At 44.6% G+C, this 15699-nt stretch overlaps 1 protein-coding gene across 6 annotated transcripts in view; it reads left to right on the top strand.

Moving 5' to 3' along the window:
* Positions 1-1125: 1125 nt before the first annotated feature.
* CUX1 (cut like homeobox 1) overlaps positions 1126-15699 on the top strand; it is a 398058-nt gene continuing 383484 nt past the window's right edge. For 3 of the 6 annotated variants that reach the window (XM_089772231.1, XM_075904407.2, XM_075904405.2), the window contains exon 1: positions 1127-1657. In XM_089772231.1, coding sequence (XP_089628357.1) covers positions 1595-1657 — 63 coding nt within the window. In that variant the 5' untranslated portion in view covers positions 1127-1594. Of the gene's footprint in view, positions 1658-2884; positions 3232-15699 lie in introns of those variants that run through there. The other 3 variants (XM_075904408.2, XM_075904409.2, XM_075904406.2) reach the window with 3 other exon arrangements.

The following is a 15699-nucleotide window of genomic DNA, read 5'->3' as shown; positions in this document are numbered from 1 at the left end:
CTTGAGAAAGTGACTAAATGCCTGCCTGCCCTTATTTCACTAAAAATCCCTTTTAAAGACGCATTTTTAACAATCTGGTTACAGTGTATGCTATATACTGTTCTTCCTCTTACCCTATGCCCTATCTACTTGCCTGACTTTCGATTGTATGCTCCTTGAAACAGGGAGCATCTTCATTGACTATTTCAGAAGCATCTGCCACAAAGTGAGGATTGCTATAATTACATGCAATACATTATTTATATGTGTTATTACTTAAAAAATAAATATTACTCATGGGGCCGTTGAAGTCATGGGAACCTTTCAATTTGCTTCCATGGGACTACTTACATGACTTAAGCTACTGATATAGCTACATCTTTTCAGGATGGGTGCCAAACTCCTGAAGCTGTGTTTCAAAAATCACTTGCATTATTAAAACTGAAGTATTTTAAAAAAATTGAACTATTTCTCACTCTTGCTGTTTGTTTAGCTTTCCTATTTCTCTCATCTTGGATAATAAAAACACACTAGTCAGTTTCACCTTTATTTCTAGTCAGTTTTATTTTCAGACTGCCATGCATAGACATTGTGCAACCTTCCGATTGAAGGGGAATAAAAACATTCAAGCTGATTCTATTGCAACTGAAAACTGTAACAGGGAAATGAACAGAGCTAAGGTTTTATAATTTTTTTTTGCAAACTAAATTTTGGATCAAATTGGACATAACGAATACGTTTATTTTTATAGCTGTTCCCTCATTTGTTTGCCTCTAATTGCAAACATGAAACAACACTTTGAAAACAAGAAAAAAAAAGCAAGCAAGCAGACCAAACCAAGCTGGAAACTATATATATATATATACAAGAGTTAATGTTTTCTGTATTTCAGCTTACAGAGTAAAAATATTTGTTTTGTATATGTTCTGGAAGATTTCTCAGTGAGGACTTCCTCTAGATTGTATCTTTAATACACAACTTTCTTTACTGTAAAAACCTGGATATTGTGGGTATTTATATAGGCTGCGTCCTTGTTGTGATACACCTATTTTTTTGCATTCCAGACGGCTGTTTTGAACTGGCTCCCCATACTGTAGCTTTGTTTAATACGCGTTTCCATCTCCTCCTTTTCCGTGTCCTGGATGCGAGGGGGTGTTTGCTAGATCGCCTCCTGCGCGGCTGCAAGTGTTTGCTGCGCTCTGGGCTCTGGGGATCTCTCGGGGTGCTTTCCCCACTGTGCCCCCGGCTGGAGGCGGTGTCCGCGGCGCTGCGGGCTGTTCCAAGCGGGCTGCCTCCTGGCCTCGTCTCAAGCTCTGTGGCCCTGCGCACGGTCGCGGCTCTTCCTGCCTCGCCGCCCTGCCCCGCGCGGCGGCTGCAGCCGGAGGGGTGGCGGGATGGAGGCTGGTGCCCCGGTGAGGGAAGCCGCGAGCAGCGCTCTCGCTCTGCGCAGTGGCTGCGAGTCCGTGTTCCGGGCCGGGCGCGGGCTCCAGGCCGGGATTTGGGCGCTCCCTGCCCGCCCCCCCGCCCGGCTCCCTCCCTCCCCCTCCCTCCCGGCTCCTGAACTCCAGCCCCTCTCTCTCTATCAGCCGCTCACTCTGTCTCAATATGTCTCAAGATGGCGGCCAATGTGGGATCGATGTTTCAATATTGGAAGCGCTTTGATTTACAGCAGCTGCAGGTCAGGCTTCGCCGCTCGCCCCGCCGGCCGGGCCCCCGCCGGGCCCCGCCGCTCCCCGGCCCGGCCCCGGCCCGCGCCGCCCGGGGGAGCCCCCCGCGCCGCCCGGCCCCGCTCTCCCCATTGATAACTGGCTTGATCAGAAATTGATCCTCTTTGTTCAATTCATCGATCAGCCCAAGATGGCGCCGGAGCCGCCGCCGCCGCCGCTCGCCCTGTCCCGGGCCGGGCCGCCGGCGGGGCCGCGCGGGGCGGGGGCGGCCGGGCGGGGGGCGGCCCCGCGCCCCTGATTTCTGGGAGCCGGGGAAAGTTTACGGAGTGCCGGGACTTTGTGTGGGGCGCGGGCCGGCCGGGCGCAGGCTGCAGCCGCCGAGCGGCGGGGGCTGGGGGCGCTGTGGTGCCGGCGCGCGGCGCTTTGAAAGCAGCCCGAGCCACTCGCGCTCCCCGCCGCTCGGGCAGCCGCTCGCCCCTGCCGGGGGTGGGGGTGGGGGCCGCAGCCCCTCCCGCCGCCCCGGCGCCCCCGGGCTTGTTTCCATCTCGGTATCCCGGCCGGACCTGCCCCCCCCCGGGTGGGTTTGAATGCGCGGCGGGAGGGGTCTGGCGGGCGGGCCGGTTCGGGGGCGCGGGGGGCAGCTGAGGTTCGGGCCCTGCCGGCGCTCGATAGCGAGGGGGGCGGGGGGTCCGGCTCGGGTCCGGCCGCCCCGGAGATGGGCGGGGGCTCGGGCTGGCACCGGGGGTGTCTGCATTAGCGGGAGGGGGCTCGGTCCGGCTCCTGCTGGCGGGCGCTGGGAGCTCTGAGGTCTGGCTGCGGCTGGCTACCTGCGGGGGCCTAAGGCCGGGGGCTCGCCGGGGCTGGGGGGTTTGGGGGGGAAGCAGACGGAGGTGCAGCGAGGTGCAGGCTGTGGCGGCTGCAGCGCGTAAGTGCCCGCAGCGTGGTGGGAATGGGAACGGACAGGGAGGGAAGTTCGCTCCTGCCGGCTTCGGGGCTTGAACTTCTGGGGACTGGGGGGACGTCTTGTGTGTAAGGGGGGGGATTTACTGGGGTTATCTCCGTGTGTGTCTGGGGCTGACGGGCATTTCCGCCTGCTGCCGAGAGGAAGGCTTGGTGCCCCTTCCGCCTAGGATCTGACACATGCCTTGAGTGTTGCTGTGTTAACGTGGCTGCTCCTTGCGCTTAGGATCCTTCCAACAAAGAAGAAAAAGTACGTGCTGCGCAGCTTTCCTTTACCTTTTGGGTGTATGCCTGGGGGCGGTCAAGACTCCCGTCTGTAATGTAATAGCTCGTGTAAACGAAAGGGAGGCGGGAGCTATTGGTCGGTAGTTTCCTTGCCGGTTAACAGCACGGCCACATGCGTTTTTATCGTAGTTGATTGGTGCAGGCAAATTGTGCCCTGCCTCTTTAAATTCGTAAACGCGTGGAGTTGAAATACATGGGCTAGAAAGCTTTTGCTACCTTCCCCTCGCCCCCACCGAGGAGTCTTAGCAAGTGCCCGTGTAGGAGCTTGGAGCGCAGGCAGTCTGAAAGGAGCCGGAAATATGTTACATTGATGTTTGGCATAGATGCAGTCAAGTTAAAGGTGAGAGGATGCTGTCAGGATGGGTTTATGTGGGGGAAAGAAATTCAAAGTATAAGAATATGGAACTAAACCAAGCTTCCTTGAGGATCTGTGTGGGGATAGTGATCTGCCTTTTGGGACTGTTGGAGGGTAAATTAATTAATGTATAAACAGCACTGGGCACTTTGAAAAATGTAAAGTGTCCTAAGTATTATCTATAGTGAAGAGCTGGTGCCCTCTGACTTTCAGGTGGATTAGGGGATGACAAGAAACTTCTTGTTTTAATGCTGTTTTTTAAAAGATTTTGGATTAAGGTAGATTTGGCTGAACTTTCCTAACTTGAAAGGATTCTTAATAGTGACCCAGACTCTACATAAATACAGAAAATGAGAGCCAGATGCAGGATTGTGTCAAATAAAGTACTTTAGATTAATATGTATTCAAACTAGGTCTAACAAATTTAATTGTAAATGCTTAGTTTTGCCTATGGATATGTGCAATTGTGCTTCCTTAGAATTGGAAAATCAGCACTCCTGATGTGATTTTTCTTAGTGGTACACCTAACATGGTAGAAAGGCATCTAAAGTACATTTCCTAAAGAAAAGAAAGCTTCAGCAAATGTTTGATTGACACATATTACTCTAAAGTTGCTATAATGTAAATTAAATTATAGAATGTAATGAACACAGCCAAATGACATTTTGAGAGATTTTATTCTGTTTTTAGTAAAAATTCACTTTTATTATAATTTAATTCCTGTGCATACTGTAAAACCTTTTGTGGAGTATTAATGTGTAAACCTTAATCTTGTTTGTGGTAGATTAAATGTGACAATCTGACAGTGCTAGGTTTCTCTTCGAAGCACCCTAACAATAATGAGTTGGAGTTTGTTTGAGCTCCAAAGCCTTATTCACTATTTACTGTATAACTTTATACATTCAGGCTGTCTCTACACTGGCACCTTTTTCTGGAAATGCTTAAAATGGAACAGTTTTCCGTTATAAGTATTTCCGGAAAAAGAGCGTCTACATTGGCAGGATGCTTTTCCGGAAAAGCCCTTTTTCCGGAAAAGCGTCCGTGGCCAATGTAGACGCGCTTTTCTGGAAAAAAGCCCCGATCGTCATTTTCGCGATTGGGGCTTTTTTGCGGAAAAGACTACTGTGCTGTCTACATTGGCCCTTTTCCGGAACAGTTTTCCGGAAAAAGGTCTTTTGCCCGAGCGGGAGCAGCATAGTTTTTCCGGAAAAGCAGCTGACTTCTTATAGTAAATCGTCACTGCTTTTCCGGAAATTCAAGGGGCCAGTGTAGACAGCTCGCAGCTTATTCTGGAAAAGCGGCTGCTTTTCCGGAATAAGTGGCCCAGTGTAGACACAGCCACTGTGTGTGCACTGTATGGATCTAGGTTGTGTACCCATTAGCTAATGTGCTGAGGAATCTGTATATAATAAACTTTGTGCAATTTTTGGCCATAGTTTTGGAGTGTACAGTCACACAAGCCATTTACTCATACTCATAGACCTGTTTTTGATTTTTTTTTCCTTTATTTCTTCCACTCTGCCCTAATTAGCATGATAAGGAAGGAATCAATTACTCTGTCCTGGGGATAAAGCAATACCTCACTCTTTGTACTGGGGAGTACTTTGTCTTACAATATTTTCTATACTAGATGTTCTTCCAGCATTTATAGTGGGATATTCAGTCTACTATGGAATTACATAAACTAAATGTTGTCCTATGTTAGCACTTGGATTATCTCACTCAAGTGGGATATTCTATACATCTTATAAATAACACAGTCCTATTGCTGCTCTGTCAAGCAGAACTTTTTCAGCTCTGGCTGTAGTGTGAAACCAGCTACAAAGTTACATCAGTTCCACAACGAATGCCCTACTCCCCCTTCTTGCTGGGAAACCTGTGGGGAGGTCATGTGAGATTCTATTGCTGGAAATAAGGGACAAAACTAGGCCCAAGTACTAGCTACTGGTGATTACCCCTTCTGAATTATTAGAGGAGTCATGTTTACTGTTCCTAGACCTCTTCCTGCACTATAATGTAAAACAGTGGGCATTTGAATACTGCAGTTAAGGATTGTATCAATGTTAATTAAAATACGCAACCAAGAACACTGTTTGCACTGACTTTTTTGTATTATTCACTTCTTTCACTAAATTATCTTTGCTTTTCAGCAGAGAGACTTGAGCACTTGGAGGCAGGCCTAAAGCATCCAAGAAAGCTGGGATTAAGTAATAAAGGCCTTATTTACAACCTGACTATATTGGAAACAAACTGAGAGTTTTGACGGGTGCCAAACATGAGCCCTCACTCCACTTGTTATTGAAATTGTTTAAAATGGTTCAGCTGGGCACCAAGTTCGGCCCTTTATCCTAGTAGAGGTCCATCATGCATCCTGAATCCGGTGTTGAAAATGGTTTGGCACCACCTATGGACCACTTGCCAGACTGTGTTTAACCATGAGTGAGGAAAGAACCATATTTGACAGCTGCTGCCAAATGGTTTGGCATAACCTGTACACCACTTGACAAACTGGATTTAACCATGATTGAGGGAAGAACCGTATTTGACAGCTGCTGCCAAATAAGTCGCTGTATGTTGTGCAGACAGATCCTTGGCAGCGCTTGGCTATCTTTGTGATGAGCAAGGATTAAATACCTAGATGGATGCTTGGGGAAGTGCTGTACTGTTTCTCTGAAGAGTTGCAGTTACAGTTCCTGGTTGGAAAATAGTCATGTGATTTTTTTTTTTTTTAATAGTCATCTTCACTGAGAGCAGGATAAAGGTTATAATGAAAGTGTGGCTCTACTTATGTTCTTGGTTTATTAATAATCTTGATAGATCATTGAGCAACTTGCCCATCAAACAATGTGTTAAGGTCCTATGACTATTCTATTTGAGATGCACGGCTAATAGGCTTGAATTAGATGTAACTAAGGGTAACTTGTCCTGCAGTACCTTTTACTTGGGTCATGATGCATGAGGGTGAGAGTGAACCCACCCTGGCTGTCAGATCTCATATTTTTGCAGGACTAACAGGAAAAACTAAAGATTGTTGTTGGTATACTGAATACATTTGATATAAAAATATTAAGATAAATATAGAAACTCGGTGTGATCAGGTGTCACTCTTCAAAGCAGAAGTGCATTTTTATTTAAAAATTGTGTTGCGCACACTGTTTTTAAATGAAACTGCTTGGCTTGCACAAACAAACCAGGGAATTTAAACTTAAAGCTAAATCTTGTCCCTTTACTTTTGTCTTCTGTCAAGATTTTGCAGCACATTGTTAGGATTAAAAAAAGAGCATAATTTGTCTGCTGCCATTGATTGTTTAAAGTTAGACCTGTTCACAAAAGAGAACTGATTTCTAAATAGTAATTAATAGTTAAAATACTGAAGCATTCCAGCATCTAATTGGAAGCAGGTGGAATTCTTGGCATCCTGTAGCTGAACTGGATTGTACCAAAACACGGGACTTGTTGCTTATAGCTGTTCATTATACCACTGTTAAATCAAAAGTGGATCTAGAGATAATTTTCTTTTCACAAGTGTACAATTTCTGCCCTCAGGGTGGGCTGAAGGAACCCTTGCTATAGTGTCAATGATGGGAATTAGGCACCTGTCAAAAGAAGATGCTCCAAGGTTTAGCATTAGATAAGGAATGTTAAAATGCGTGCGTTCAGGTGAACACGTAGCCATTGAAAATTTCAATGATTACACAGTTACGTGCGGGGGTGGAGGCGCGGCTTCTCACGAGCTGCGTGGAGCCCCTCTCCCGTGCTGCTGCCTCTGTATAAGCTGGGGTGGGGGGTGGGGCACACTCACGGGCTGCTACAGCCAGGCTTGTGGGGGAGGGCAGCACTCTAGCCCAGCAGTGGGTGGAGAGCATCACTTTAGCTGGGCTGGAGAGACCTTCCCCCCTTCAATCATTTAACCAGTCAAACAATATGTTAAATGGGATTGTATATCCCTAATTGTTGTTACAAAAGGAAATACAGACTGAAACTGTGGTAAACAGGTAATTATTTACTTGCTGCTTTGTAACTTAAAAGTACACAGGTGAAGCACTGAACTTCTTTTAGGGAGAGGAACGTTAAAAGGGAAATATTGTGTTTAAAAACCTAATGATACTTTATTAAGAAGAAACTGAAATAAGGTTGCCTTATGGCAAGTGGAAGTCAGATGCTGGGAAGAGTTGGAAACTTTTTCCTTTTGGCTTGCTGTTCTCCCCGCCCCCTCCCCCCCCAATCTCTACAGCTTAATGTTTTGGCTAGATTTCCACCTACCACCATACGCTGCCTTATATATCTGCAGATAACATCCTCAGCATCAATAGTGGAAGCTACATCCTACTAGCAAGGTTTGCTAGGAAGTAGGGATGTGAATGTGTGCCTGTGTATGTAGTTAACCGATGAGCATGGTTAACGTGCGTGGTTACATCCAGCCCTCGGCAGACGGGAGCCAATATATACGGGAAGCCAGCTTTGAAGTTGGCAGCAGCAGGCGGTTTGGGGGACTGGCAGGAACTGTCTTAAAAGCTTGTTTCCCCACAAGCACCGGCTCCCCCAACTCTGTGTAAATGTGACATTTCCAGTGGTTACACGTTTACCTAAATAAACACATTTTAACATCCCTACTAGGAAGACAAGCTTCTGTTGTTACTATTATGGGTATTTTCAATCCAGTCTAAATATGAAGTTCATTTTACTAACTGTATCTATTCCTTTTTGTTTGTTTGTTTGTTTTTTCCCTTAGAGTGAGTGAAATGATTTCTAATTTGATCCTCTCCAGAGCAAGTACTTGAGTTTTCTTTGTGTTTGTCCAGGGACCTGATTCTGATCTGAGCCTATGGGCACAAGTGAAATAGAATAATAAATGAAAACAAGAACAGTGATACATTTTCATCTATAGTTTATCTCCCCTCCTCCTCCATCTCTGGAAACAGTAAGTGTGGAAGTATTTCATCCTTTCTGTTGGGGACATTGGATATTGTGTAATTGAATAGTCGTGTAACTGCATGAAATCTTAGCGGTTACACAACTATTTAATAGTCCCTGGAGGCAGGACTGGAAGCCAGTGTGCTCCCAATCCCCCCCCCCCCCACTCTGTATCAGGCAGCAGTGTGGGGGGTCGCAGGCAGGATCCAGTCCACCAGGGAAGCCCGTTTAAAAACCAGCTCCTCATGCAGACCGGCTGCGTGTTGCCCCATGCTGCTGTCTCTGATATAGAGGCAGCAGCGCAGGGTGGCAGCAGCCCTTGTCCCAGCTCCCTTTGGCGAGAGGCTGGTTCATGGCAGCAGCCCCTGCCCACGGGGGGGGGGGGGGGGGATCCCAGCTTGCTGCAGACAGAGGCTGTTCTGTGGGATGTCGGAGTATCCTCTATCAGCGGGGAGCTCAAACCTCCCGTGGATAGAGACTGCTTCATGGCAGACTCCTTTCCTCATGCTGCTGACTCGGATAGCGGCAGCAGGGGGCGGAGGGAAGGCAGCACCACAGAGCTGGTGCTTTTAAGCTGGCTCCCCCAGCACCCGCTCCTGCCCCCCCCCATATCAGCTCCAGCCTTCCCCCCTCACCCTCTGCGTTGCTGCCTCTCTTAGCAGAGGCGACGTTGCAGGGGTGAGAGGGGCAGGCAGACTACTCACAAGCACCGGATCCACTTGAAAGCCAGCTTCTTATGGGCACCATCTCCCACTCCCCTCCCCCCTTGCTGTCTTTAACACAGAAGCAGCAAGGGGGTAAAGGGGTGAGAGAAGAATGCATGTAGTTACAAGATTAACTGATAAGCCAGGCTTATCAGTTTATCATATAGTCAACTACACACTGACATCCCTACTTTCTGTAATAAAATAAAGTGTTCCAGGATGTTTGCTTCTAACATGCACTATTGTTGTAAATTTAGTGTAAATTTGCAAAATCTGCTGATAAATTTGATTCAGATGTTTGTCCTACAGCATTCCAGGTTCAAGTTGTAATCCATTCCGTAAAGGAAGGGAGCCTCTGGGAGTTTACCTTTTACTGTGGAAATGGTGACTGTTACGTGTAGTTCCCTCTGGAGCTCGATACTCTTCCTTCTGACAGTTGGAGAGGGACACTCCAGAGTGCCATAATGCGCTCCTTTGTTGTCCGAGTACCTTGTGTTCTGAACTGTGTGCAGTTCAAAGTTTGGACCCCAAACTCTGATCCTTGCCCAGGGAACTTTCTGTCACTAGACAACTAGACTGATTTGTTCTTGGAGATAAACTTGTAAACATTATTACATTGTTAGCTGTACCTCAATTAAATGTTAACGTAATAATGCAAATGATGCAACATCAAAGCAGATTTTACAACATTCAGTCCTCAGCCTGGGTTTCCATTTAGTTGGCATGTAGTTAATTACTGCAGAGATGAACAAAATTACTTATCAGTTGAGGAGACAGTGGAAGGGAAAAAGATTTCTTCATCAGATCTGCAAGAGGTGACTTTTAAATATTCATTCTTAATAAAACTTCCAGTTAGCGATCTGGGAAATGTCACAGAGTAAACAGTTTGTTTCTGTTCGTATAAGAGGAAAATTCTTGTGGAATGAATGTGTGAAGTTAAGGGCTCAGTCTTCACAAACTGAGGATGAATGTAAAGACAACTTCTGTACAAGATCTATAGCAGCGATTCCCAGCCTCTTCCAGATGGGGAGCCATTTTGACAATTCAGGAAGACTTGGTGACCCAAACCAATTCAAAAACGGGGGGGAGGAGGGAGGGCAGAGCCACCTGGGGAGACACTTGGTGACCCCTTTGAAATGTAATGGCCACCCATATTTGGGTCCCGACCCATAGGTTGGGGAACCCTGATCTAGAGGAAGACATGGGCCAAAAAGCTTCATGTTTGGGCACCTAAATATATACTTACACATCTAAATTAACTTTTTCTTTTTAAAGTTGATGAGTACTGACAGTTCCCACTGACATCAGACACTTTTTATTCAGGTGCTGAAGTAGAAAATGGACCACAAGTACAATTTAAAAAAGAGCTTGTTTCCAAACACAGATAATACATTTTGGGCATAAATACCTGATGACTACAGCTGGTCCCCGACTTACAAACAGGTTACGTTCTGAACACCTGGTCATAACTCAACTTGTTTGTAAGTCGGAAATACATGCTTTTACATACAGCCGTGTTGTTTGTAAGTACGGATGGTGTGTTGGTAAGTCGAGGACCAGCTGTAATGGGGTTAATGTGAGGTTGGTCGTAAGTGTGGATGGTCATAAGTCGATGCATTTGTAAGTCGGGGACTGGCTGTAGATAAGTGTGAACTTGAATGTACCACTTTAAGATTTTTAAATTATGTATTTGTGGTGTACTGGCCTATGCATGCTTCATGGAAAAAAGTGCTGTTTAAGAGTGATTGAAAGAAGGGAGCATATATTTTTGATGCAGAAGGAAGATGGAGAGCGTTCAAAGTGCAATGTTAGCATGGAAAAAGGAAGATAAGGGGACAAAAAACGAGTGGAAGTTTAGCAGAGTACAGCAGGAGTAGGAAAACAGACAGATTCACAGGGAAGGACTTGTGCAGGACCTTACAGATGTTTGTGAGAGATCTGAACTAGACAGTGATAAGACTGGACTCCTTTATCAATGTATCAAACAGTATCTTAAATTATTAAATTTTCATTGTTTTAATAAAAGAAAAATCTCCTTTAGCTCACAGTCTAAGTCTAAATCTAAAACATGATTGGTTCCAGGGGAAGCATCACAAGTTGGGGGTGTCGTGACTCGAGTTCTCATTTACGATAGGTGCTGTGCGCCATTGTAAATGCGGGTCGAGGACTTAAATCTAAATCTAAAACTAAATCTAAATGAGGTCTTTTGCAACGTACTCACTTTTCACAGATTTATTGTATCACCTTTCTTGTTTTCTACCAAATCCAAGTACTATTTACTATTTGAATCTGAAATCCATGAACTCAACATTTTTATTAACATTAAATTTTGATACAAATTTAATCTTTACAAAATATAAACTATCTGAAAGTAACTCTTTAGCTTCACATTCTTAAATAGTACTTGGATTTGGTAGAAAACAAGTGCAACTCGCAGAATTAGTTAGGTCAACAAGTATTCATTGGTGCTGCTAATGACTGGGGCCTTGGATATTTTAAGGTTAATGTAAATATTTTAAAGTAAAAGAAGGAAGGTGATACAATAAATCTGTGAAAAGTTAGTATGTTACAGAAGACCTCATTTAGTAGACTAAAGATCCTTATTTGCTGTTTGCCTGAATTGCAACTCATGAGCCTCAATGACTTGGGGAAACCTAAGCATTGTTGGTGTTTAAGAAGCAGGGCTCGCCAAGCGGCAGCGAGCCCCACTCGCCAGCCGTGCAGTTCGGCGCGCTGCGCATGCGCAGACCGTGCTGCACGGCTGTGCCGGCTTGTAATCTACTCACCATGGGCGAGTAGTTACACTAATTGTCGAGTCCTGTTAATAAGGTATCATTATAATTGAGGCATGTTTTCAGTAGCATAGGGGAAGTTGAAATGTGATGTGCCCAGTGCTATCCTTAATTCTAGCCAGTTCTTTGGTTTTTTTTTTTTTTTTTTTTTTTTTTTTAATGTGCTGGATAATTTTAAATACAGGAGGCTCCTGACTTGCAACGTGATTGGTTCCAGGGAAAGCATCGCAAGTTGGGGGTGTCGTGACTCGAGCTCTTATTTACAATAGGTGCTGTGTGCCATCGTAAATGCGGGTCGAGGACTTAAGTCAGGATTTTTTGGCCCCATCCACACTTATAAAGATGGCTTTAAGCGCGGGGGGTTGGAACTCGGGTGGTAGCAAGACGGGGCCCTCCTGAAGACACATTTTAAAAACAGTTATATAAATGTTGGTGCCCAGAAGCCTTGATTGGGAGTGGGGACCCAGTGTGCTAGGTGCTGTATGAATAGAGTTAGTTCTTGTCCCTACTTTAAGGAGCTTAGTTGAAGTGAGTAATCCTTAACAATATGTGAGACACATGCGATCATAATTTGATGAGCTGTTGTTTTGCTGTGGTGGGTCCTTGGGTGTAGAGCGGTTTCCCTCTCTTTCATCAGTGTTTACTCACTTGAGTAGGGTATACAGTAAAATCCCAGCCTTAACATTTCCTTTGCTGGTACTATAGTTTGATCACTACTGGCCCTGTATTTGCATATTTCCCATTTCTTTTAATCTGTCCTCTTTATTTTAATGGAGCCCCTCAATGTGTTACTGCTTTTTAAAGGTAACTTTAAAATCCATTTGATTAATTAAGATACACTGATCAAATCTGCAAGTCATTTTAAATATACGAACTAACTATGCAAATTATCATACTTGGGAAGCACTGAATACTGGCAACAGGTATAGGCTTGACCCGATTCTTGTTATGTAGTTGGGAGTATTAGAAAAACAACCATGCTTGGGAAATAGTTTGAATATTGTTAAACAGGGCTTGCTCTTGGTTTGTGGGTATAGATGGCACCAAGATGTTTATAATCATGCCCTGGTCTTAACACATTTAAAATAGTTTCTCCCACATAGAAAGATAGTACCCTCTTGGTACACCATCACAGTACAACTAGATCCCTCAACAGTGTACATGAAGCCTAATTACTCTTCCTGCTTATGGTGTCAAGCCATGAAGTTTGAGAAGTGGTCAGTTTCTGTTTGTAGTTATTGCCCAGCAGAAGATGAAGGGCATAATCATGTAGGAAGTAGGGACAGGTGAAGAAAACAAGGGAAAACAGATTTTGATGATGATAGGGAGGAAATGGTAAGTGATGATGAGAGATGAAATGATATTCCTGTCCTCGGGGTGGGGAAACTCAGCTGCAGAGAGGGAGGAAGGATAGGGAAGAGGAGAGCACCATATTAGCTGTAACGCATTAAACAATTTAACTAGGAAGTATGAGGGGGTATCCCAGTGGATGTCCAGTGCAGTACTATACTGTATTTACCAGTTGCATTAGATGTGCAGTATGTAGTGATGTGTTAGAATTACCACTAGGGATGTTAAGATACTGTGTAATTGAATAATCATGTAACCGCATCATATATTAGTGGCTACATGACTATTCAATAGTCCACCAGTGCACTCTGGGCCCCATTCCCGGTGAGCCCCCCTGCCATCTTGTGCTGCTTTTGCTGTATCAGAGGCAGCAGTGTGGGGTGTCAGGCGGGGGCCAGTCTGAAACTGTCTCGCCGTGCATACCGGCTCCTGATACAGACGAAGCAGCACGGGGTGGCAGCAGATCCTGTCCACAGGGGGCCCAAGCGCCCCGCAGACAGAGGCTGCAGTGGCATCCCACGGAGCAGCCTCTGTCTGTGGCGAGTCTGGATGAAGAAGTGGGTTATGCCCACGAAAGCTCATGATCCCATCTACATTTTTTGTTGGTCTCTAAGATGCTGCAGGACTATTTGTTGTTTAAGTTTTTCCAGTTACAGACTAGCACGGCTCCCTCTCTAAAGCTCTAGTATTAAGGTTAGTGTTCATGCTAACTAGTTTTGATATTCTTCTCAAGCGCTGAATGCCATTGTGTGTAATTTTTTGGAAATAGTTAAAACATTCTCCCCACTCCGGATTTATTAAACAAAAAGTAAATCTTAGAAGTGTATACTTCTGATTTAGTGTCTTAAAAGAATTAACATAAGTAAGTAGAAAGGCCTCATCTTTCATGTAAGGGTTCTTGGCTTCTTAATATGCCCAACCTTTAGTAAAAGCTGAGAGGTGTGGAAAGTGTTGAAGTACAATTAGAAGCTTTTGCTAGGAAAAATATTTTTATTTTTCCTAACTCTTTCCCCACTTGTGGTGGTAAGTATCTCTTCACCTGTCTGTACCTTTTAGATAAACACTTTCCAATATCTAAGTATGGACTACAGTTGGTCAGGTAAATCTACAATTTCCTTTGAAGTAGCAAGTCACCGATATTGCACAAAATGTGAACAAATCATATTTTGGAACTAACGATTTGGGAACAGACAGTACCACATGGTGTCTTGCAGCACTATCTCATTGGTTCAAATTCAGCCTAAATAAGCAATGTCTGAGGCCATGTCCATATATACAGCTGTGCTGCTTCAGTGTGTTTGATGAAGATGCTCTATGCTGATGGAAGAGACCTCACCTGTCAGCAGAAAAGAATTACCTTGGTGAGCAGCATAAGCTATGTCTGTGGGAGAAGCTCTCTCCCACCAACATGCAATTGTAACTTTCATCATTTGGGGGAGTGGGATATTCAGACCCCCTGAGTGACACCTTTTTCCAACATTGGTTATAGTCGTAAGGAGTTGTGTTTCAGTCCTGTTGCTGTTTGGCTCTGCTGTGAGCCTGCTGTGTGACCATAGACACTTCACTGCATTTATTTTCCCCATCTGTGAAATGAGGATAATGATATTGACATTTTGTTGTGATGCACTTCAACATCTATGGATGAAGGGTTCTGTGTTAAGTATTCTTTGTTGGGAATCTTTACTTTTGTTGATAAACAGGTCTTCATTTTTTTAGGGCTGTCTGACACCTTTCTCCAGTACTGACTTACAGTCCACCAAATGACATGTATTCTTAAAATATGGATATTTTTCAGTTTATACCAGTATCTCATGGGTTCATGAAAAAGAAATAACAGTTCATCTATTGACGTGACTAGAGGTAGCAATGTCTTGAGTTATATATGTTCTAGTAAAATCTTGATGTTGGTACTGATGTTGCTAGCAATCCCTTATAAAGTTTTGACATAAACTCAGGAGATGAGATACGTCATATACATTAGAAAATGTATAATATGCGACTCAATGTTGCTAGTCCTAGGAGAGCAGGATGTCTGTGTAGTCTTTAGACTTTTTCCCTGAATTGTAGATAGCACACCCAAAACACATGACACAAGCCAGCATCAGTATAGAAGATGAATTTAGTATGCAACAGTTTGTGGTTGCATAATTTGAAATTGTAGACAGTTAAACTGCCTCTATAGGTAATGTGACTCAACAGCTCGGTGTTCTGAAAACAAACATCTACCAGTTTAGCTATCTATAGTTTGCAGGATTTCTATCCAAGCTTGCTGGCTGTTGGCTGTAGTGATTGTAGACTGCAACACACAAGCAGGTTTGATACTCCATTTGGCAGAAGGCAGTACACTCATAAGGTCATATGTGAAATGTGTTAGATTAATGGCTGGAGACTGAAGTCCTTTGTTCACAAAACAAGTTAGATGTGGTAGGCGCAAGCTTTTTCACAGCACCCTTCATCTCTTTTTAGTGTTCACTTGTAATATGAATTTCTACACTCTCTCTGGCAAGACTGAGTGCTAACTGATTTAGATAACCTATCTGTTCGGTCAGAAATTTGGGTTGACTGTCCACTTTTTCCGTCTAGTCAAGCAGTTCTCAAATTGGGCTCTGCAGACTCCCTTGGTCCATAAGGGTACTCTAAGGGTTCCCGAGTCATGTCTGGGGCTGCTGGCCCAGCTCATCAACTCTTCCCCC

Source organism: Pelodiscus sinensis, chromosome 21 (genome assembly GCF_052426305.1).
Source record: "Pelodiscus sinensis isolate ZL-2025 chromosome 21, ASM5242630v1, whole genome shotgun sequence".
Taxonomy (NCBI): domain Eukaryota; kingdom Metazoa; phylum Chordata; order Testudines; family Trionychidae; genus Pelodiscus; species Pelodiscus sinensis.
This window is presented reverse-complemented; position numbering and strand designations above follow the sequence as displayed.